The sequence below is a fragment of the Sapajus apella genome, unplaced genomic scaffold, assembly GCF_009761245.1.
Source record: "Sapajus apella isolate SASKATOON/1434 unplaced genomic scaffold, GSC_monkey_1.0 scaffold2, whole genome shotgun sequence".
NCBI lineage: Eukaryota > Metazoa > Chordata > Mammalia > Primates > Cebidae > Sapajus > Sapajus apella.
The window spans coordinates 60,438,863-60,464,777 of record NW_022436942.1 but is presented as its reverse complement, the minus strand read 5'-3'; the positions used below and the strand labels follow the sequence as shown (position 1 = coordinate 60,464,777).

Below are 25,915 nucleotides of genomic sequence, written 5' to 3'. Positions count from 1 at the left end.
GAATATGTTAATTTACCTGATTTAATCATTCACAACGTATATATGTCCATAAATCACATTATGCCTCATAACTATATACAATTATTATGTCAATTAAGAATAAATAAAGATTATTTTAAAAATAGAATTACCATATGATCCAGCAACCCCACTTCTAGGTATGTGTCCAAAAGAATTGAAATTGAGGTCTGGATCAGATTTTTCCACTCCCATGTTTATTGCATCATTATTCACAGTAGCCAAGACGTAGATGTGACCTAAATGACCATGAAAAAATGGATAAAGAAAATATGATACATACATATAATGAAATATTATTCAACCTTAAAAAAGAAATAAATTCTGTTATATGCTACAACATGGATAAAGCCTGAAGACATTATGCTGAGTGAAATAAGCCAATTACAAAAAACAAAAATTGCATGAGTCCACTTATATGCTGTACCTAAAATAGTATAATCCTTTTAAAGCAGAAATTAGAATGGTAGATTCCAGGTACTGAGAGGAGGGTAAAAAGGGATGTTGTTGGTCAGTGTATTTAAGAGTTTGTTTTGCAAGATGAAAAAGTTATAGATTATCTGTTAAACAATAATTTTCATACTAACACCACTATACTCTACACTTTAAAATGGTTAAGATGGTCAATTTTGTTAATGTGTTTTTTACCACAATTAGAAAAGAAAGTCAATATATGGCAATCACACAAAAAATCAAAGATACCAAGAAAAAAAAGTATCCCAAATATATTTTTTTAAAAAGAATCGCTAGGAAATTGCCTTTATTAAAATGTGTTTTATATTTGTAAAGTAAAATTTGAAACTGCAAAGCAGTCACTAAATTACTAGATGCTTTATACAAAAACTGTGGATGTTTCCTCAGATTCCTCTCCCTGTCACATATACATATATATACAAATATGTATCTCTCCCCACCATGCTTTTGCATTTTCCCCTCTGAACCCAGGGAAAGAAAGAATGTTGGAAAATTTGAGCTATGGTTATGAACACTTCAAAACAGTATAGCCTCAGTTGGGAGGGAACCACTTTATTCCACTACAACTTTTAATTTTACCTCTGAGAAGACCTTGGACAAAGAATCATTCCCTGGTAGCTTTGTTCTGTTTTCTCTAACGGCTCTTGACAAATTACTGGAATGGGATTGTAGTAGCAAAGGTCTACCAACACATCAGGGTCTGTGGATTAATAGCCTTGCTTTATGGAGTTCTTCAAATTTAGTAGTTGAGGAAAAAAATGGCTCACTGTAGTCAAACTAAAGAATAAATTTAGATCTGTATGATACTCTTTTTACCAAAGAATTGAAAATAAATTGTTTTTCACTATATAAATATAATTTATATTTTTTTCACAGCCATTGTCTCACATCCTGAGAATCTAGAAAATTTAGGATTAAAGGTAAACTAGTTTAAGAAGTAGTTGTTGACCAGGCTCAGTGGCTCACACCTGTAATCCTAGCACTTTGGGAGGCCGAGGCAAGCAGATCACCTGAGGTCAGGAGTTTAAGACCAGCCTGGCCAACATAGTGAAACCCCATCTCTAGTAAAAATACAAAAATTAGCCATGTGTGGTGGTGGGCGCCTATAATCTCAGCTACTCGGAAGGCTGAGGCAGGAGAATCATTTGAACCTGGAAGGTGGAGGCTGCAGTAAGCTGAGATCATGCCGCTGCACTCCAGCCAGGGCAACAGAGCCAAGACTCTGTCTCAAAAAAAAAAAAAAAAGGAGTTGTTTGTGGCTTAGGTTTTGTTTTTTAATTTAATAATCCATTGATGAACTACTGAAAAATGTATCTTAAATGTTTAAAGTATAAATAATACTCCAGCCTTTAGCAAGTATAAATATGCCAGCTTTTATAGGTATAAAAAATATCTTACATAATCTGATTTATTTGGAGAAATAGAAAAACTAAAGATTTTGGGTAACAGAAGAGGGCAAAGACTAAGGTAGGTGTGTAACAATATTTTTAACATCTCTTGTTGACTGGCTAAAATGAAGATAATTTTTAAAATCTATCCTTTTATGCTTTTAAGAAAACATTTAAAATTAAATTCAAGGGCTGATTTAGTGTAAAATTCTATACTTTATTATTGAAAAAGCAAATCCAGAATAGACTAAACTTTTGTATGCTCTCAAAATAATGTGACTCCCACTTTCTGTGATGGCTATGCAATACTTTTTACAGTGGAGCCACAACATTCTTCTTTCTCCCTCCATAAAAAGCATGATTATGAGTTACTGATAAAAACTTCAGTGACCTGGAGGGAAAGATGGAGGGAGGGAGAGACCTTTCCCTTCAAAGGCTGAAAATTGGTATATTTTTGTTTTTTATTGCTTCCAGATTTTGTACTTCAGCTGCTGATTTGAAAATTAGATTATTTACTTCAGATCTTCAAGATAAAAATGAATATAAGGTATGTTGATGGCTATACAAATCTTTAGAGTTTATTTTGAAACGTGTTTATTTTTTGCTGCTTTAATTGAATTTATCCCAATTTAAAATGACTTTTTATGGTCATCATTAAAGTATATAATTTAGGGTCTCATTTACTCTACTATGGGTAATAGTAACTAGGTTACTATATTAAGAACTAGGTTCTTAATAATGACTGCAGATTATAAATCTCATATCACTTATTAACTTGAAATGTTAGGTAGGAACAAGAAATAAGAAAGAATTAGAAATTCAAAGTTGGATATATTAGGAATATAATCGACATGAACATCCATAGAGTAAGAGTTGAACTTCAAGGGGACAAATGATCAGCACAGCATAGCACAGGCCGGATTCCAAAGTAGTTAAGAGCACAGACACAGAAGCCATATTCCTTGCATTTAAACCTCCATGTTATTACTTAGTAATGGTATGACCTTGGTTAAGTAACCCAATCTCTTTGTGCTAATATCCTCAGCTGTGAAACATGGGTAATCATAGCAGCTGCCTTATAGAATTATGATCATTGACTGAGCAAATTCATGTAAAACACTTAGAATAATGCTTGGTTACATAGTAAAACCCATATGTGTGTTTTTTGTTACTATAATAATTACCCTCAGGTTGGGTCGAAATTACATCGTGTTTTCTTATAAGAATGGTATTGCCTTCTTGGTTTTCCAATAAACCAAAATATGAATATTGTTATAAAACAAAGATAAACTAAACCTTTCCCGTCATTTAGAAAATAGTAAAAAATCATACTCTAAGCTATTTACAGTTGGCTTAATCTATTGTACAGATTGGCTGATTTAAGGCTATAACAAAAATAACCAAGTATGTAAATACACATAAAATTTTGACCTATCCAAAGTTAAAATGCTAGTTATAATACACATTAAACATTCACTGTTGATTTAGTTTGTCTTGTAAGCTGTGACAGAAGCTTTGGAGAATGATTTGGAGGACCTGGGTTTGTTAAAGTTACTCAGGAATGTTTGAACCAAATCCTTTTCTTTCTTTTTTTTTTTTTCTTTTCATGTTACATTTCTACATAGTGAGCAGTACTATCAGAACTGCTCTAATAACCTCAGAATGAGATCAAATTTGAGTTTTTGGAAAGAAGGAAGGGTAGAAAAAATGATAATCTTTAAAGTAATTATCTGACAGGCCTATTTAGGATTTCAACCATGAAGATTTAGACAGATTGAACCTTCCCTGCTCACACAGTCCTCTAGCATGCAGCGTCTCATTTGTTGCTTCTCTGTCAAGGCAAAGATTTTTGTGTTGATGATGACTATGGTCTTATAACAACTAGCTGTTTTCACTGCTGGCAGTCACATTGAACATGTAAATGAAGCATTAGATGGTGAAGTCCATCCTGTGGGTGTTTGTTAAGTAGTAGTGAGTATACAGAGCAACAGTTATAAGGTAAAAAGCCTAGAGGCACTCTACCTCAATACCCCTAAAAAGTTTTCTAGCTATGATTTTTATTTAAGCTTTATATAAAAAGTGAGAAAGGAGGTGATATGAGGACAGGTACAATAAAAATGTATGTGTGTTTTTGTAAGAAATGCATACTAAAAAAGAAAGGCTAAGCTAATAGTGTGTTGAATGATCAATTTCTTTCCAAGATAAACCTTCCAAAAAGTGGGTGTATAAATCATGCTTTAAAAATAGCAGATTGCTTAAGAAATATTTATAGAAAAACATGCAGTGAAAGCTTTTAAGGCAGTGAAGCAAAAATATTATATAGGAATATTATAGATTTTCCTGTTTTCATACTAAGTTTTCTCTTTCTGTCAGGTTTTAGAGGGCCATTCAGATTTCATTAATGGTTTGGTGTTTGATCCCAAAGGTGGCCAAGGAATTGCAAGTGTGAGTGACGATCATACCTGCAGGTATGTTGCTTATGTTATAACCACCTTTTTAAATTTTCATTTTGTTTTAATGAGAATTACATTTTTTGAATGAGAAAAAAAGTGACTTTTATATAAATTCTACAGAGTGTTGTAGAAGAAGCATACCTTATTTGAACTGTAGGTATGACACAAACATGAGTTTCAAAACCAGTGAGTTGGGTCTTCGTCACCATTAATGAAAAGTTCCCTTGCCTCTCATGGGTGTCTTCTATGTCTTATTTCAGATTTTGACCTTTACGAAATCCAGATATGTATTGGGCTAGGCACAGTGGCTCACACCGGTAATCTCAGCTCTTTGGGAGGTCAAGGCAGGTGGATCACCCAAGGTCAGAAGTTCACGACCAGCCTGACCAACATGGCAAACTCCATTTCTACTAAACATGCAAAAATTAGCCAGGCGTAATGGTGTGCACTTGTAATCCCAGCTACTCGTGGGGCCAAGGCAAGAGAATCGCTAGAACCTGGGAGACTGAGGTTGCAGTGAGTCAAGATTGTGCCACTGCACTCAAGCCTGAGTGACAGAGCAAGACTCTGTCTCAAAAAAAAAAAATGCCCAAACATATATTGGATCAAATTCCCCAATTTTGGACAAGATGAGTAGGAATAAAATGTAGTTGTCAAGTTACCTCACAGATCCTATATAAGTTAGTGTTTAATAATGAACTATGACTCTTATCTGCTACATAAGCCTGATGGAAAATTTAGTGTTTTGATAAATTCAGAGGTTTCTACATAAGGTTTTCTGTAGATACAATACATGTCAACTATTATTTTCTTCTTCCCCACCCCCTAACTTAGGATAGATGAGGTAGCTATAACATTTTAATAGTGCCTAAAGCTGGAGAATATCACAGGTAAAGAATAAGATGAAAACAATAGCAGGTTGAAATAAGCTGAGGAGTCAGGAGTGAAATGAGTGCATCAGTCATTGGAAGGGTGTCAGTTGCTTCATTTGCTTTAACAATACTGTGAGGAAGAAAAAAACTGCTGCTCTGCTGTTTTGCATAATGTTTCATAAAACTATGCCAAAATCCTTAGTATTTATTGGTACTTATGTACATATAAAACTATTAAATATGTATGACTTCACATTAGAAGTAAAGCTGCCAGCTACATTTTAAATTTTTAATCTTCTTAATATAACTCATCTTTTTAAAGTGTTGGGGTCGTAGGCCATTATTCTTTTTGTGCTGCCTGTTAAAATTTTTATGTCAGCGATATGACAGATTTACATAACATTAAGTTTCTGAGGCCCCAGGTATTAAAAAACCAAGTTGGTATAGTGACCTGAAGAGTAAATGGAATCGTTTTAAAGTAAAAATTCGATCACTGGAAATAAATAATGGCATTTCAGCTCTTTAAAAGATAGACTCTCCTAATCACAAGTATTTTAAATAATGAAACCTGCAAAGGGGGAAAGTGAGTGTCTTTGCAAGCCAAGGAATAACCTGTGAATAGTGAACAAAAGCCATAGAGACCTAGGATCATCACACTCGGCAGTCTGTGTTTGCGTGTTTGTTTTTCTTATGACTTCTAGATTTTTTTGTAAACTAGCAATTTCTCCAAAAATTTAGGGGACTGACATAGCGTTGCTAACTTTTTTATTTTTTCAAATATAAAACTTTTAAGTTTACTGCCTTCTACCATTATCATTTTATAAAAGAAAGGACATCATTACTCTAAAAAGTAGGAAAGGCCTAACTAAAGAATAAGTCCTTTCATTTAAATAAATTTAATTTTTTTAAAACCTCACTACATGGCCTCTAAGTTTCTTATTTTGCTAGACTGTCGTTGTTCATATTACTGCTCAACAAATATTTGCTCTCCTTTCCCTTTCCCATGAAGGTGATTTTCTCTACTGATTGTCCCTAGCTTGTGAGTTGTTTAGGCCATTGTAGCATTCACAGATGTGACACAGAAACTTCAAATATTTTGCCTGGTTTGACTTGACCTCCTGTGCTCTGTCATTTGCTATAGGATGAGCATGTCCTAGATAGCTTCTGATCCCAGAATGAGAAACACGTGGAGCAGATATGGACCCATATGGCATTATAGAAACAAAGCTTCTTATACACCCATGTGCAAGAATTTATGCTTATTTTTGTAAACTACTGAGATTTTCAGATTGATACACAACATCAAAATAGCAGTATTTTTAGAATTTACAGCTTAGTTCACCAACCAAAAATAAACAACTCTGACTGGTTATTAAAGCCAAACCTCTTAAGCCAAAACCTAAGCAATACAGATAAGATTTTTTTAAGAACAGAGCATATATAAAAAGTTTAAAATGAGAAAGAGTTGATAGTATCATACACTCTAATAAGAAGGAAAGAAGGAATTCTGAGAGGATATATGTTATCACATAAGTAACAAAAGAGACTATATCATATGAGCAGTCCTACAATATGTATTCTGTACTATAAAAAGTAGACCCAGTGCTTACTTTAAAAAAAATTTTAACCTCAGTATTTTGATCTATGCACATTTTCTGATGTTTGACTTTGACATTTCCAAGAAAGATGTGATATTATAATCAGTTAGCAGAATTTTGCCCTATGAACACTATTTTAAAACAATCAGTCACCTGAATAGATTTCATGAAATATGTGTGTTTTACTGAAAATTGCCAAATTCTGAATCAAACAGAATAGAGTCACACTGTGAACCAAGATACGACTCATAATACAAAATGTTATTATGAAAGAGTACAAATTACTTTTTATCTAAGACTCCATGTAGTTTTACTATTCTGTGATCTGTGCAAGTTTATAAGAAAATTGAGTTCCCGTTTAAATCACCAGGTCTGTATCAGTTTTAACACTGCCTTTCTTAACATCTTATAATACCTACCACACCTTTTTAAGTGAAACTCACAGAAAATGTAGCCTTCTAAATATGTAAGTACAGAAAATTATTATACCTTAATTATATGATATATTTCTATAAAAGAAAAACAAGTAAAATAATGATACATTATGTATGAGCTCACATAAACCTACATATGAAGACATAGTGGGATAGTCTTTGTCCTTCTTTATAATGAATAAGCCTGGATATCAGAAAAATAAGATAACTGGAAAATGTAAGGCAGAGGCAAGGCAGTCAAGCTGCACAGTTGTAGGGATTTATGAGCTGTATAGAGTATAATGCAAATAGTGCCATCTGGAGTTCTACAGTGTCATAGCCCTGAGCAGATCTATAGTTTTAGGATGAAAGCTCATGTTAGTAATAATAAAATGAAATTAAATCTCATAAGAGAAATAGGGAAATACAGGTAATCAAAATAGGAATAACATAGCAAGACAAATCATAGGATATCAAGTTGAAAAAATAAGGAAAAATAATATTCTTGCAAATCAGCTAGTTTTTATATGTATAGTATCAAAATAATTCACTGTTATGCCATGGAATGAAATATTAATGTAGATCGCAGAAAATAGTTCTTTTGAACTATCCCCACTTATTGGGATTTCTAAGTTCAGTTAGTCATTCAAAAGTCATACAAAATGACTAGCACCACTGGCTCTCATGTGACAACCCAATCATTAGGACAATCAAAAATAGCCCCTTAGGTATTGGACCAATCCCATGTTGAGAATCATTGCTTTAGATAATAATATGTGACCAGGCACTATTCTGAGCATGTTTTTATGAATTTACTCATTTAATCCTCAAAAACCTTATACTATAGATTCCTTTATTATTTCCCTTGTATAGCAGTCTGTCTCTTAAATACTGATGTATACTGTTTCTACTTTAAGATTCTCTAAGAAGTTTTAGTCTTTTTGGGTTATTGAAAAAGCAGATGTTCATATTACCTGTCAAAATCAAGCATTAGGTATGGCTTAATAAAATTTATAGAATTGCATTTAGAGTCATGTCTATAGAAGTGTTATCAGCTTCTGCTAGTAAAGAATTTATAGTTTTTTAAAGATACCTTTGCCATCACACCCTAGTACCGATTCTTGAAATGAAGATATTAGGTTCCTTCTTCATATTGCATTAGCCCAGTTATTCAGATAAGAGGAGTAAATGCAAACTGCCACAGAGAGCTGCATGGTATCAGTGATGCCTAAGTAACAGACTGCTGCTGAGGAACAGATTTTTCTGGGGGATGAGGAAAGTTACTCTGGAGTAGATTGCTTTAGACTGTCACTAATAAGGTATTTTGTGGATTTGGCCATGCTTTGCTGCCATAGAGGACATCACAGAACTTAGAAGAATGCTCTTCTGGTAGTAGTGAGTGACTGGGTGTAGGATATATACTTTTATGAAAAGTATGTGTCTTTATGAAAAAGGTATAAAGTATATATCTTTATGGAAAAGTATATATCTTTATGAAGAAATATGTATCTTTATGAAAAAGGTGCCATTATTGAAACAAAGAGCATCTGATAGATGTATTTAATAAAAAGAATTGCCAAGCAAAGCATGGGGTTGCTAGTCATTCGGCCTCATATTCTACACCATTTTCTTTATGATCCCTCATCATGTCTGTCATATGCAAATGCACTCACACACACATATACACATATATACATAAATGTATATACACATATATGCACAGGATGATACAAATACTGATGCTTATCTGTGTGTTTGTATATGCATATGCACAGAAAAATATAAATACTGATGTTCATATTTATGACGTAATGTCATTGAAAGAAGGCTAAAATTATCACAGTATTTGAGAGGTTAAAAAGTGCATATTCGTTTAGAAAAAAATATTATCTCCTACTTCCAAAAGAAGGTAAAAGTGTCATTTAAGTATTTAATGGGTTAAGCTTATTATTTTAAAAACTCCCTAATACAGAACATCTCATTCCCAGTTCGTGCCAAATAACAGATGTTCTTGTATATTAGAAACAGTACCATTCTGTAAGAACAAGTCATATCAACAAGTATTTATTAAACACTTTTAGTATAGCCAACATTTAGGAGATACAATATAAGCCAACTTGGGAGATACAAAAGAAATATAAGACCCCAGTACTCACTGGAACTACAGAGGATATCAGTAGTAAATCCCATCCCTCAATAATCTTTTAAAATATTAGATAAAAATTTATGGTGAAAGAAAACTGACTTCTTTTTAGAAGGGAATTTTTAGTTCAATATAGTGTAAGTGTGCCTACAATGTGCCATTTACTTCCTCTGTAAAACGTGGAATAGCTGTAATTGTCATGTTATAACGGGGATCATTTTTTTAAAAATGAGAGAAGGGTGGTATATAAAAAATAATGAATAAGTTTTTTTTCAGGAATGTAACCAAATCATTGTATAAGGTAATAATACTAAATTTACCTAAGCTATTCACTAAGCCAGTAGTATAGTTTTTATGAAAAATGTTATAAGAGGAAAAGGGATTTTTATCAAATGTCTTCTGTGTACCACATGCTACCTATGTGTTTTTCATATTACCTCTTTTTACGTACATTTGCAAGTCTTTAAGATCCATAATTAAGGTGGAGTGTTTCTCCTCCACCCCCACCTCATTTGGGATCACAAAATATGCAGTGTACTTAAAATTAGTGCTTGTGGGAAACAGAAGAAAGGAAACTGAGAGCCTTCTGAAGGTGGGCAAATGAAGCATTCTTTGGGAAGTAATCCACGTCTAGGAGCTCATAAACCATGCCCAGGTACAAAGTATAATCAGAACAATTCATATGATTTATTTTAGTGTTATAGTTAAAATTCAGGAAAGGTTTCTTGTCTTCTAAAACTCACTTAATAAAGTATATCACTAAATCAGTGACTGCAGTAATTTAAACTTGCTTTATGTGGCCCTCATGTGGTTGCAGTAAGTGAATTGTAAAAAGGCCAGATGTAGGTGATGGGGAGCAAGGCAGCAAATCACACTGCCACGTGTGTACCTATGCAACAGTCTTGCATGTTCTTCACATGTACCCCAAAACCTAAAATGCAATAAAATAAATAAATGGGGAAAAAAAGAAAGAAAAAAAAAAGGGAATCACAGCCAGGCACTGTAATCCTGGCACCTTTGGGAGGAGGCCGAAGCGGGTGTATCATGAGATCAGGAGATCGAGATCATCCTGGCCTACATGGTGAAACCCGAACTCTACTTAAAAAAAAAAAAAAAAAAAAAAAAATTAGCCGAGCATGGTGGCATGCGCCTGTAGTCCTAGCTACTCAGGAGGCTGAGGCAGGGGAATTGCTTTAACATGGGAGACGGAGGTTGCAGTGAGCTGAGATCGCACCACTGCACACCAGCCTGGTGACAGAGTAAGACTCTATCTCAAAAAAAAGGAAATCATATCCATAAGCAGTTTTCAGATTTACTTTGAAAGGCCATTGATATAAATAATAAAGGAATACTTTCCCTTAGTATTCAGCATATAGTCAAATTTTAAGTTGTAAAGTTCATCAAAATTTTTCTTGGAAAAAATGAAATGCTAATATTTCCTGGATAGTGTTACTGTTGCTTTTGTTAAGGCTTATGTTAGTTTAAGAAAAAGCCCTTCTACTCTGAATTCCTTAAAGATGAAATCATTACATATGGTCTGTTTGAAAACTACCATATGGTATTTCTTTGCAGTTGAGAGTTTAATTTTTGAGGTTTATTTTTAAATGTGACAAAATTTCCTTAATTTTCATCCTTCAAAAATTTCTGTCTATATGAGTTAAATGATATGTTAATAATTTTCCTCTGAGACAGCCTCATTTTCTCACCTCTGTGATAATAAATTGTAGTTTCTGCTCTACTTGTTTACAATTACAGGAAATCAAAATGAAGCAGCAGCATATACATTGATAAGATTTTTTACCCTCCCCAAAGCTTTATGAAGATGTATAATAGATTATATTTGGTGTGGAAACTTTATCAGTTTGAAACAGGCTACCTCCTTCCATCTCTACCCTCAAGGTACATGCAGCCTTTATTATCAACTCAGAAGGGTAAAATAATCAGCATGTACAATTATCTCATTTTCACCCTTTTAATTCTTATTCTGAAGTCTGTAAAACTTCTAATAATAATCTTTTATCATTAGTACTGCTAGTACTTTAAAACTACTACTGCTACTACTATTTGCTCAGTAGTCTCAAGTATTAAAAAAAAAAAGAATTAATCTAATCTTATTTTCTGAATATATTTGAGACACACATACTGAAAGTACCCTTTACAAAATTCTTACTTCCAGCTATACTGCTATTTTGTTGTCTCCATTTTTAAGGCTTTTGCCTTGCTATCAAAGTTCTTCATAGTCTCAACCATACCAACTGACAAAGTTTATTTACCAACTCTAACCTACCATACCCACTATAAAGATTTGTCTGACTAATCTCTAGACTTTTGTTTTCAGTCACATGATTCCCCATCTCTGAACTCCTTTTGCACTTAAAACCAAATATTTTAGCACTAAATTCTTTTACAAATTGTTCCATCTTTCTTTCTAATTGTGTACTCATTTAATAAGGAAACACATCATGGCTTACCCTTCTTTGAATCATCCATAGCCTGATTAACTTAGTTATTGATTTATTGGAACTGAAAGAAAATCTAGTTTTGCTGTCACAAGCTCAGTGAAAAACATGTCTCTTGTCTAAGAATGTTGAGGGTCCATTTCCTGTACCAGTGACATTGTAAAGTGCCTACTCATCCTTATAACTGCATCTGTGTATTACTTATTTCTTTCTTTCTTATTTAATTAATCAATATACAGATTCATGTAATCCAGTCATGTCTTTTAGAAAGATTGTGGTTGATATTTTTTGCTTTACCAGTTAGGGACAAATGGATACAGATGAGTCATTTAATGTCATCCATTCCTTCTTATGTCTGTGTTGTCAAAAAACATTTGGTAGTAGAAATTTCCTTCTGCAATGAATTCCCTAGCAAACAATGAGCTGCTAATTAAAAATGGAGAAGGAACAAATAAAAATGAATTTCCTAGCAAACAATGAGCTGCCAGTTAAAAAGGGAGAAGGAACAAATAGAACAGAGGATTAACCGGGAAATTTCCTTTTGAATCCTCAGACATAACATCTTTCTTTATTAATTGTCCCTTTAAAAGACCTTTGAGAATATGTAGGATATCCCCAGTATGCCAACGCCCAATTTATGGGACCTTTTTATTAATTAAATGTGACAGTAACATTTAAATACCATGTGGTAGGGATATTTAACGTTCTGCTGAAAAGGACTCAGCCTGAAATGAAGCGGTAATTACAGCAATAAAATACTAAAAGTAAAATAAATATAATTCATAATCTGGATAGCTCTCTATCCCATCATTTTACAGCTAAATCTAAGAGTTCTATTTAGGACCACAATGTTGGGAGGGATGGGGATGTTTATTATTACAGTTCAAATTGGATGAAAACTGTCATTTTATTTCACTTGAGCAGTGATGCTGTACTTACCCAGTGCCCCTTGATTCAGTCTGTATTGGCGTCCTAATTCGTCAGCACATAAGCTTTGCCATAAAAGCTTTTCACTTGAAATTTCCCTTGCAAACATTTAAATATGTACATATGTATGTATATTAATATAGATCCTAGGTTTTGCCCAAGGTAATTAAACCTGATAGCATTTATTCTATACTTTTATGCTTTGATAAATGGTCTATCATCTTTTCATATGCTTGTCTTTATTATGAAGGCTATGGGGGGTTTTATTTTTTTTTTTTTTTTTTTTTTTTTTTTTGGGTTTTTTTTTTTTTTTTTTTTTTGAGATGGAGTCTCATTCTATCGCCCAGACTGGAGTGCAGTGGCTCAATCTCGGCTCACTGCAACCTCTGCCTCCCGGATTCAAGCGATTCTCCTGCCTCAGCCTCCCAAGTAGCTGGAATTACAGGCACCTGCTATCACACCCAGCTAATTTTTATATTTTTAGTAGAGACAGGGTTTCATCATATTGTTCAGGCTGGTCTCACACTCCAGACCTCAGGTGATCTGCCTGCCTCAGCCTCCCAAAGTGCTGGGATTACAGGTGTGAGCGACAGTGCCCAGCTGGCTGTGAGCTTTAAAAGCATTTCTTTTTCTGTGATGCACCACTTTCCTGAAAAATGTGCTTCTGTGGTTATAACTGAGTTTTCAGTAATAATGATTTTGGAAATATTAAAACCTGAATTTTCAAATTTTGAATTTTTTTTGTTATAGTAGAAATCCTATCATCTGACATGGTCTAGACCAAAAGTTTCTTAGATAACAAAAGGTCACTAAACTCAGGAAATTGTTGTAAAAGAATGGCTACCTGCTTTATTTTAATATACAACCCATGTATATTAAAAACCATTTGCCAGTCTTTTGATATTAGGCCAATGCTTTTTTTCCTTCGGTTATGAGTCCATTGATTGGCTTGGGACCACTTTTTTTTTGCATGAAGCATGACCAGAATACAACGTCTTTAATGAAAATAGCACTTAGAAAAGCAGTCTTAATTCAGAATACATCTAGATTTTTATAATTTTTATTATTTAATCTTTTATAACTGTCACACATACCTAATTTGAGTGAGTTTTTTTTTCTTTTAGAAAGTTATCTTTAGTTAGATTGCATTGACTTAGTTTCATTGAAATAGCTCTTTCACATTTGCATTTTGTCAGTTTATATAATATTATGTAATTACATTAATAAATATGGGTTTACGTCACATACAGTGATTTGCTAAGCAAAGAAGCTATATTCTCTCTTTGCACACATACCACAAATGCACAAGTGGGCATATTAGGAAATAGCCTTCTCATTCCCATCACTTCTATAGAGGGAAAAAGAAAAAAAAACTGCCAGAGTCAGTTAAGAGAGATTCTACTGTAAATTGTGTTTACCACATTTTAAAACTTAGGTACATTTGTCCATACATAGATATATGAAAATAAAATGCAAAAAAAAAAAAAAGATGAATTGAGAAATCTACCTTACAAAATAAGACTATCTGAAAAACTGTTCCCATTGCCATTCACATAAGTGATTAAGACTGTTTTTGTCAGAAAATAGGAGAAAATTTTGGCTTTTCCTACTTGTAATTAAATATGGGAGGAGAAAAGGAAATATGATGTGCAGCCAACTTGGAAAACTATTTGATGATACCTACCTGCTAAAGTTGAATATATGTGTAATCTGTGATCTAACAATTCCATGCCTGGGTTTGTACCCAGCAGGTGTGTTTGTGTATGTGATTGTATGTGGGCATCTATATTCACTAAAAGACATGTGCAAGAAAGCCTCTAGCAACATTCTTGGTGGTGATCAATAATTGGAAACAACCTAAATGTCTATCAGCAGTAGAATGAATAAATATGTTGTTTTGTACTGAGTTAATGGAAGACTATGTAAGGCGATAAGAAAAAACAAATTACAACAACATGCACCAATGGTGGTAAATCTCACAAAACCTAATGATGAGTAAAAGAAGTCAGACCAAGAAAATACGTAACATATGAAAATGGACATCATTTTTATGATGTTCAAAAATAGGCAAAAGTAAGCAAGGCCATTTGAAGTCAGGATAGTGGGTACCTTTTGTGAGAGAGCAGGGAAGTATGACTGGAAGGGAGCACAAAACAACTTTTGGAGTCTTGGAAATACTGTTTCTTGATTTAGGCACAATTCTTTTTTAGTGTATTCTCTTTGAATTGTACATTTAAGGCTTGTATACTTTTATTATATATGGTATACTTCAAACATCCAAAAAAAAGTGACTTTGTCTCATGTAAGTAATATTAACTAGATGACTTTTGTAGTAAAGACACAGAAAAATGAGCTGAGCTCCACAAAAGGATTTGAAAAGGACTTAATTAAGGAATCTATCAAAAAGGAAAATAAAACTTAAATTATACCAGCTGTAGCTAATTTAGTTAGGATAACTAGTTTTAGCCCAATTTGGTATATTTTACATACTTAGTACTTGGACTGTGTAACCACTAAGAATTATTGAATAAGCATATAACTATAAACTATAAATCATTTTATCCCAGTCCCTTGTAAAGTAACCTGGATCACCCTCCTCATTTTTAAGTCAGGGGATTTTTTTTGTTTTGTGTTTTTTCTTAAATTTCTTATTCAGGATAAAATACTGTTTAAAAATTAGGTAAAACTTTGGTTCATTGGACAGGAATACACTTTATTAACTGACCAGTTTTTATCTAGTATTTTTATCCATATTTTCTCCCTCTTTTGTTTCCTTCATTTGAAAGAAAAATCATGAAAATATTTTGGAATGTATTTACTTAATTTATATAATAGCCAACAAAAATCAAATACGTATTAGAATAAGATCAAAAGAATGAAAGTTTTAAACCATCCTCTCATGAGACTTGCAGAATTTTCAAGACAAATTTCTACTATTTCAATATTAGTAAAATATATGCTAGCTCAATACTTTATTTTGCAAAAGGCAATAGAGAAGAAATACTAAATCAGTTGCCATAATTAATAATCTGATTCATCGTGGGGAGTGAAACATAGTTGCATAAACTTGGGGAATGTGATTCCTCTCTTAAATTGTAATTGTCTCCCTTATATAATAAATACAGATGAAAAGTATTGATTTGGCAAGAGAACAGTATACTTCTAAATTGTTTAATCATAAAGATAATCATTTTGAAAACCATTTGTGTTAGTTTATATGTAACTATGATATTTCAATATTTGGAGACCGAATAATTTCTACAAAGAAGAAGAGTATTTGAAGTAATGTGTTTTGGCACAGAATAGTAGCATTGTCCTATATGTATTCTACTTTCTTTGAAATGAAATTTTTGCCTACACATTGAAAATAAATTCCCGAAATTGGTTAAACCTGTTTTTTTTTGGTCCCTAATGAGATGTAAACTGTAAAACCTAGAAGAAAAATTCCAGTGAATGAGTTCAGTTCTTTTTTATTGTTGGGTTGTTGTTGGTGGTGGTGGTGGTGGTATTTTGAGATATGTTCTCTGTCACTCAGGCTGTAGTGCAAAGGTGCAGACGTGGCACACTGTTGCCTCTACCTCCTGTACTCAAGCAATCCTCCCACATCAGCCTGCCATTTCAGCCTCCCAAGTAATAACTGGGTTTACAGGTGTGCGCCACTATGCCTGGCCAATTTTTTGTATGTTTTGTAGAGATGGAGTTTCACTGTGTTCGCCAGGCTAGTCTTGAACTCTGGGCTCAAGCGATCTTCTGTCTCAGCCTCCCAAAGTGCTGGGATTACAGGTATGTGCTATGGTGCCCAGTCAAGTTCAATTCTTAAGGATCATAATTCTGTGTACACTTTGCCAACCTCCCACCAACTTCTGTCACCGGCTCTACTCTGTGCTACATGCCAGTGCAGTATAACAGTAGCTGAGTATGGAGAAGGAGCAGTGGGCAAAGAATAGCAACTCTCACAACTTAGTGCCATGACTCAAATTTCTGAGTCTTGATCCCCCTTCTGCAGATGGTAAAGCAATTGAAATGGAGAGCCATGTTGGTGAAAAACCTGGTCCTTGTTACTATGAATTTGTAACTATTGAGGAAAGAGAGAATAGGAGGAACCAAATGGCTGTTCTTTCAACCCAGGTTTAATTGGGTAGCTATCAACTATGGCCAATTTGGGGAGAGATAACTGGAAAAGTAAGCCAAATTACAAAAGGTATAAATAGGAAGTATCCACTGGCTTAGAATCCTAAAGGTAGAAGGAATAAGCAATATGGAAGATGGCCATGTTGCTAAATTTTCATAACTTCATATTATCTTTTTTGTATGTGGTTATTCTGTGTGCATGCATGCTTGTGTGTTTATAAGCACCCCAGTAGTAATTATCGTCAATTGAAATGACTACTAAAGTAGTCAGACAACCTGATTAGTGACCTAGACACCTCAAGATTTTGCACACAAAATAAAGAATATGTAAATAATTTAATTTGATTACCATGTAACAGTGTTGCTGTGCTGGATTAATTAGAGGGAAAACGTGTGTGATTCTTTTGTCCATGATTGAGTATGATAAAATTTAAATTCTTCATACTACTTTCATATTATTTAAAAGTGGTATTATAATTTTCTTTAAAAGATATACATTAAGTACAGATGTCTGCCTTATAATCTGTAGTTAATAGCTTTGAATAAATTCATGGAAATTTAATTTTTTAATAATGATATATGAAGAACAATTGACATTATACTGTTATTATTTTGTTAGGATTTGGACCTTGGAAGGAGTGCAGACATCTCATTTTGTTCTTCATTCTCCTGGCATGAGTGTTTGCTGGCATCCTGAGGAAACTTATAAGGTAATTATGTATAAATTAACTCTCTTTTATCAGATGGAAAAGACATATAGAGATATAAGACATCACATATATAGAGGAGAAAAATAAATTATTTTTCCCATCTCAGAGGCACTAATCAGCATAAATGCATTTGGATTAGTCTAGAAACCTGTACTGTAAAAGTTTCTCTATAATTGTTAAGGTTTTTGTTTGGCAGCCATCATCAGTAGATGGCCTTTATTCAAACTACATTTTTCCTGACCTTTAGTGGATTTCAGTACAAAAACTGATGTTCCAACGATCTAGTAGCAGTAGGCCGGGTTTTTTTGTTTGTTTGGTTTGGTTTTTCTTTTGTTTTTGTTTTTTTATAGACAGGGTCTCACTCTCTCACCCAGGTTGGAATGCAATGATGTGATCTCGGCTCATTGCAGCCTCTGCCTCCCAGTCTCAAGCAATCCTCCCACCTCAGCCTCCTGAGTAGCTGGGACTATAGGCGCATGCCACCACACCTGGCTAATTTTTTTGTGTTTTTGTAGGGCTGGGGTTTCGCCATCTTACCCAGGGTGCTCTTGAACTCTTGAGCTCAGATGATCCACCCACCTTGGCCTAAGTGCCAGGATTACAGGCATGAGCCACCTTTTCTGGCCCAGTAGGCAGTTTTTTTAAAAAAAATTTACATCATCCACACTTGTGAGCCCTAGTCTGTTAACAAAAATGTTAGTGGCATAAGGCAAATTTGTCTTGGCTACAGTAGTGTCCAATTCCTATTCAAAATAAAGCTCTCTAAAATACTAAAAATACACAAGTTTTTATTATCAGTTAGCCTTAATGCTGATTCATTGGGAAGATAGGAGCCATTAAACAAGAATTCTCTCATTTGGCAGTATTTTCTCCTGGTCATCACTGTAGTTATTGTATCTTTCCCTGGAATCTGAGAAGTTACCACTATCATCTTTCTTAAAAAGTTAACTCTTCATCTATTCTCTAGAGTTCATGGCAGTTCCTTAGGCTCCTACAGTCCTCTAAAGTCTTCACACTTTTTTTTTGAGACAGAGTCTGGCTGTTGCCCAGGCTGGAGTACTATGGCACAATCAGCCCACCTTTAATCTGGTAGTTATCAGGCATGGCCAACTTAGGGCCATGCTTGATAGTTTCATTTCCAGTAACTCCAGCATTCTTCATTCACTACAACCTTCACGTTCTGAGCTCAGGTGATCTTCCCATCTCAGCCTCCTGAGTATCGGGCTACAGGTGTGCACCACTACACTTGGGTAATTTTTGTACTTTTTGTAGAGATAGAGTTTTGCCATATTGCCCAAGCTGGTCTCAACCTCCTTGTCTCAAGTGATCTGCCCACCTCAGCCTCCCAAATTGCTGAGCTACCGCATCTGGCCATCTTCATGCTTTTTCTCTATCTCTTTGTCAAGTTTGCACAAGAAGATAAGTTTCAGTAATCATGCTTACTTCTGACAGTGCTTACTTCTGACAGGCCCATAGTCAGCATTTCATGTATGTTCCTCCTGGTAACACGAGATAGGTACTGTGATTATCCCCATTTTACAGATAAGGAAACTAAGGCTCAGAGAAATTAAATAAATTATCCAAGGTCACACAGCTAGTAAGTGGAAGAATTGGCATTTGCACTGATGCAGCCCAGCTCCATAGTTCTCTCTCTTAATAATTCCATTTTTCCACCTCCCCCTTAAATTTTAAACTATGTTCATCACACCTTTTATTTCTAAGTGTTTGACTCCATCACTTATATCTTTTAAATTCATTTCTTCTTTTCCCATCCCTTGGTCTAACTCTGCAATCTCAGTCAGTCTCCACTACTCTCTCAGAAGGTACCAGGAACATTTTCATCACATCCCATGGCCTTTTCCTTCATTCTTATTCTTCAGCCAGTTTTTTTACACTGCAGATCACCTCCTTCTTAAAACTCTGCTAGTTTGATTTTTAAAGCTGCGTTTCCTGAGTCCTCTTGAGCAACTTTGAGTATATGTTCCCTTTCTCTTTATACTCTGCCAACTTTTCTTTCATCGGATATTTATGAATTACTTCAAGGGTTCTCACCTACACTGTACCCTTTATTGTAATAGGGAACAAAAGAATGAACAAAGTCCCTGCTCTTAAGTTGTATACTGATACATAAGGAAGGAAAATATGTAAACACAGCAGTACAAATAATAAGTTTTAGAATCAAAAAATCTATTAAGTAGAATAATGACATGAAGAAGGATTAACCAGATCTTCTCACAGCTTTCACAGAGGAGATAATCCCCAGACTATATGTAAGTGTGTTTTCTGAACCCTAGGATTTCATGGAAATTTATTTCAGGCCCATTGAGCCTTTCATCTGTAGAATTATACTCTGCATATGTGCATGAGTGAAATGTTCTAACTTACTAAATTGATAGGTTTATTTCTGAATCCAGTTCCTAAATTTTGTTTTATGCCTACATTTCTCCCCTAGAGCAGTGAGTCTCCTTAAATTAAAGCATAGTCACAGTTTTTACCAAAACGTTAATATCAGCACATGTAACAATAGACTTTTTAAAAACTATGACCTGCATGACAAGTGAGAACATTTATTACAACTTCTGTCCCCAAACTTACATCTTAATGCTTAATTTCTTGCCATTATTTTTTATCTCTTTCTTCCATATGCTTTAACTTAGTTTTTCTCCTACCTATCATTAAAATTCCACCTTACTCCATCTCCTTTCTTTTATGATGTTACCATGACTTCAGAATGTTTGAAAGTCCCTGTTTTAAATCACATAAACTCAGAATCCTAAAATCATCTTTAATTCCTTCTTTTCCTATACAGAAACTATTCCAGGTCTTTTAATTTTCCCTTCATTTCACTAACTCTAGCATTCTTCTCTTCATTAAAGTGCATTCTCCCCCGTCTGTTCTCATGCCTAACTTGCCAAGCCTTAGCTTGTTTCTAAAGTCTTTTGCTCTTTACTCTTTGATCCTTCTTGCCTACTAGACTAAGAGTCATAAAATACCAGTTTCATCCTATCACTGCTGAACTCAGAAACCTAGAATACAGAGAAGCGGTTAAGAGTGAGTTAAGAGTTAACTGCCTGCAGTCAAATCCCAATTTTACCACTTAATAGCTGTGTGATCTCTGATAAGTTACTTAGACTCTGTCTCATTCTCTTCACTTCATCTTAGGGAACTTTTTGGAGATTGTTACATAGCCTCTTACTTCCTTTACATTTGAATCCTCCATTTGTAATATAGGTTGAGTATCCTTATCTGAAATTCTTGGAACTAGCAGTGTTTCAGATTTGGGATTTTTTTTGTATTTTGTAATATTTGCACATACATGAGATATCTTAGGAATAGGACCCACGTCTAAACATGAAATTCATTTATGTCTCATGTATACCTTATACACATGACTTGAAGATAATTTTATATAACTTTTTTTTGTAATTTCACACATGAAACAGTTTGTGTTAAGTGCTTATATGTGGAATTTTTCACCTGTGGCATCCTGTCGTCACTCAAAAAGTTTCAGTTTTTGGAGCATTTCAGATTTTCGGATTAAGAATGCCCAACCCTGTATTTTACCATATAACAGTGAATCTGCTCACACCTCAGGTATAGCTAATGAGATAAGGAACTGAGTTTCCTTTTTTTTTTTTCTTATAGCTGATGGTTGCAGAGAAGAATGGAACAATCCGGTTTTATGATCTTATGGTTCAACAGGCTATTTTATCTCTTGAATCAGAACAAGTGCCATTAATGTCAGCACACTGGTGCTTAAAAAACACCTTCAAAGTTGGAGCTGTTGCAGGAAATGATTGGTTAATTTGGGATATTACTCGGTCCAGGTACTTTCTTGATTATATTTGTCTATTACAGAAGAAAAGTAACTTTGCTAAATGATCCACTCAGCCATCCTGTTACACCTGGGACTACATTGTCAAGCAAAAAGAAGTCTCTCCTATAGAAGGCCAGATCTATGGATTTTTACCTAACATAAGCTTGCTATGCAAATTTACTCTGGGAATAACCCAGAAAGGACAGTGCAAAAGAGGAAACTGTGGATCTGTGCAATGTTTACTTATATTGGAAAATAGGAAAAAACACCAACCCTGTTGCATAATGGTTCCCTTTAGTGGTTCTAAGTCATGTCTTTATTGTATTCCATGTTTTAACTGATTGCTTGTTTAGGATGTATTATAGTTTAAACACATTGGACATTCTGTCCTATAAAGAGAAAATGTCTTTGAAATCTTAGTTTAAGTTCATCTTCTTGAGTCTAATACAGAATTCTTAAAATGCAAAATACTATCTTTTAGTTACCCTCAAACTAAGAGACCTGTTCACATGGATCGAGCCTGCTTATTCAGGTAATACCGTTTTTGTTGGAGCTTTGATTTGATCTTTTGATGTTGTGTGCCACCACTGGTATACTTGTGTAGTTCTCTCCTTTGCAATGGATTTTTTTTCCCCTGATTGTTTTATAAGTGGTTCTTTTACTTTCCCAACTAAGTCATTGCTTTTTTCTTTTGGTCTAGACAAGGAGTTGATTTGTTTTCTAAATATTTTCTTTACACAAAAAAAACACGTAACCACTCCACCACTACCACCCCAATAATTTGGAATATATTATGCTTCCTGATTGTTCTGTGCTGTTAAGGATGTAAATGTAGGGGAGCCCATGTTCATGTATATAAACTTACTGTTTGTTAAATGAAATCATGCTAGATAGCATATCTCTGCAACGTGTTTTTACTTTTCACTTAACATACATATCTGCCTTGTTCTTTTTCATAATACTCCATTGTATAGTGTGGTCATTAAGCTATTATTTCTGCTTTTTAAGTAAGAGCCAAACCAAATAAGAGACTAAAACCAGTTATTGGGGATATTTTAGATTTGCTGGAATATAGCATATTCTGTATTCCAGCAAATCTAAAATATGCTGCATTCCAGCAAATCTAAAATATCCCCAATAAAATTATAGAACTTGGCGATATCATTATTGAGAATAAAATACATTCAACTAAATGTAAGAATGCCATGGATTATAAGATACATCCTGACTTTAGAGATGTGAACAAGTATACACCAATGAGCAGGTATACATCAATTTTAAAATCAGTGAGCTATGGTACTTATAAGTCTGTAGGTAGTCTCCAGGTTTGTTTAGCAGCTCATCAGTGTCATCAAGAATTCACAGACCCTTTTCTTCCTTTCCCTCTGCTATTCTCAGTGGCAAGGATTTGGGACTTGTTGCTTCATAGTCACTGGATGGCTGTAAGAGTTCCAGGCATAAGAGGATTACTCCATTTGCAGAACAATTAAACAAAAAAAAAAGGAGAAGAAGGAACCCACTCTTTTTATGGGAGATTGCTGTGACTGCCTTAAACTAATAATGTGTCTCATCCCTTGGGGTTAGACACCCTGTGCCCTGAACAAAGTTGGGGTTCACTTAGCATGGAAAAGGAACAGAATGGCTGTCATATTTGATGCCTTATTTGTGTCGTCTCCCACACTGTTAGCCCTTTGGGTTGTGAAGAAAAGAACTGTATTAACCTTGTGTAACTTTGGAACTTAATGAAGTGACAGAAAATAAGCACTTCATAAATATTTAAAGTATGAGAAAATATTTATGGAATATTTTCCTGGAATTCCCAGTCTAATTATAAAGACATATGAACAAATTTAGGATTATTAAAATCACTGGTTTTATACAAAAAGAAACCTGTTTCTGGCCAGGTGCTGTGGCTCACACCTATAATCCCAGCACTTCAGAAGAACAAGTCAGGAGGATCACTTGAGGTCAGGAGTTTGAGACCTGCCTTGGCAAGGTAGCAAGACCCCATTCTTGCAAAAAATAAAAAAATTTAAAATTACCTGGGCCTCATGGTACACACCTGTAGTCCCAGCTACTAGGGAGGCTAAGGTGGGAAGATCACTTGAGCCCAGGAATTTAAGGCTACAGTGAGTTTTGTTAGCACTTCTGCACTCCAGCCTAGGTGACAGAGCAAGACCCTGTCTCTTTAAAAAAAAAAAGAGAGAAGAAAAAGAAAACACCAGCTTCAGAAAAGCTTGTAGTTATCTGTAGGATACGATACTTACTTTCATGCTTCCTTATTTCTTAGGTGGTCCACAATTAGTGAAAATCTGTTTGCAACCACTGGTTATCCTGGCAAAATGGCAAGCCAGTTTCAAATTCATCATTTAGGACATCCTCAGGTAACGTGGAAATGTTTTGTAACATATGTGCTTTTCTAAATTTGTGTTTTTGACTTTTCCACTCGTAGGTCTAAATTTGTAATTTGTTAACTAAAAACATTTGTATCTGTTTTCTGTTGAAATTGCAAGACAAGGTGGTTAATTTGTTTTTGATTTTTGCGTGTATTTTGATGTTTACATTACCAGTGACAACAGGTTTTTTGGCCAATATATTCATGTAAGAAGCTTTTTATTTTTTCTGTCACTTTTATATTTTCTTCTTTATTTAAATACATTAATTTTGCTTATTTGGTTGGTGTAGACAGCAAAATAGAGTCTGGACTGTGTCAGTTATTCATAGATGGATTGTATCCCATATTCCAGCTGCATATCAATAATGTGTATTTCACCTGTAAGGGAGAATATTTTTAAATTTTGTTTCTGCTACAAAGATAATTTATCAGCACATTTCATATTTTTGAAAGTCATTTTGATTTGTTAATTTTGGGGACTTATTGTGCTTCTTGAATTCTTCACATATTTTATAGCCCATCCTCGTGGGTTCTGTACCCGTTGGATCTGGCCTCTCCTGGCATCGAACTCTCCCTCTGTGTGTAATTGGAGGAGACCACAAGCTGTTGTTTTGGGTGACTGAAGTATAAAGTTTTCTCTGTACCTTAGAGTCACAAACTTTGTATTTTTAATACACATTTTGAAGAATTTCTTATTTTTATATCAAATATACTGTATACTTTAGAAAATGTCTCAGTTGCTTTTATTACATAAAATGTTCATGGTTTGAAAAATTATTTTCCTACTCTGTTCTTTGTGTGTATACATATATATCTTTTTTAATCGTCTTATAAAACTATATATTGACTCAGCAGCTCGGCTCCAGAGAAGAGATGACTAAGGAAAAGTAATGCTTTTGAGTTTATCAAAAAAGGAGTATTCAAAGTGTATCCTGTCTTCTATACTTTGAGTGTAGAATTCTAATTCTCAGGGTCACAAACATATCAAAAGAGAATAAAGTCAAGGTGCAGTGGCTCACACCTGTAATCCCAATACTTTGGGGGGCTGAGGGGGGTGGATCACTTGAGGTTAGAAGTTTGAGACCACCCTGGCCAACATGGTGAAACTCTATCTCTACTAAAAAAATACAAATAAAAAAATTAGGCAAGCATGGTTTGAGAGGCTGAGGTAGGAGAATCACTTGAACCTGGAAGGCAGAGGTTGTAGTGAGCCAAAATCGTGCCACTGCACTGCAGCCTGTGTGACAGAGCGACACTATCTTAAAAGAAAAAAATCTCTTAGGGTACTCTGGAAGTGGTTGTTGAGTATATATATGTGTATGTATACTCAATGTAAAAAATGGTCTTTAGTTTCTTAAATATGTAATTGATTATATTCCTCAACTCTGCTTATGCAGATTCCTTTGGCCTAGGTGTGTTAACAGCCTTAGAACATCTGAAATATGGGATAAAACTTACCTTGAAAAATGACTTCTAGTGGATGCCTTTTTAACAGCCTCTTTTATGAATCTTCACTGTTCTTACCAAGAAACTCAAATGTTTTTGAGCTGGGACCTAGTGGCAATGGAACTGTATTCACCCTCTCAAAAATCATTAAAAATCAACATTACCTAAGACAGCTGTATCACATTTTTGGGATACATCATGATACGGACAGAAGCATATAAAATTATGGTTCTGCTTATCAGTCATGTATAGAATTCAATACATTTTGACAAACTGTCCATTCCTGTAAGTTAATGCCCTCTCTGTAGCTTCATTTCCTCTTACAAAATGCAAATAGAAATCATTGTTTTGTGGAGTTGCTGTAAGGATTAAATAAAGGTGAAAGAAAATACCTACTATGTGTCTGTCACACGGTTTAGAGATGTGTATTTATTTCAGAGATGAGTAAGTCTTATTTTTGAGGTTTTAGAGATTTATGTTTAATTAATGCCAATAAATATTTTTTACTCAAGTTTTCGTAAGGTGTCTTAAAATAATTATCTTATGAAATCAAGAACATTATATTTTTAAGAGATAGGAGAATGTTCTAGGTAATTAAAGAATTCAGCGAAATTTTATAATCATGTAGATGTTTGGGTTCAACTTTTACATGCTTAAAAGTACAGATGAAA

At 34.3% G+C, this 25,915-nt stretch overlaps 1 protein-coding gene across 2 annotated transcripts in view; it reads left to right on the top strand.

The window, feature by feature from the left end:
- NUP37 (nucleoporin 37) overlaps positions 1-25,635 on the top strand; it is a 44,649-nt gene extending 19,014 nt beyond the window's left edge. The window contains exons 4-10 of one of the 2 annotated variants that reach the window (XM_032299392.1): positions 2,355-2,427; positions 4,254-4,348; positions 17,496-17,586; positions 21,232-21,413; positions 21,885-21,935; positions 23,694-23,787; positions 24,315-25,635. In XM_032299392.1, the coding sequence (XP_032155283.1) occupies positions 2,355-2,427; positions 4,254-4,348; positions 17,496-17,586; positions 21,232-21,413; positions 21,885-21,935; positions 23,694-23,787; positions 24,315-24,428 (700 nt within the window). In that variant the 3' untranslated portion in view covers positions 24,429-25,635. The remainder of the gene's footprint in view (positions 1-2,354; positions 2,428-4,253; positions 4,349-17,495; positions 17,587-21,231; positions 21,414-21,884; positions 21,936-23,693; positions 23,788-24,314) is intronic. The other variant, XM_032299401.1, reaches the window with a different exon arrangement.
- Positions 25,636-25,915: the final 280 nt, after the last annotated feature.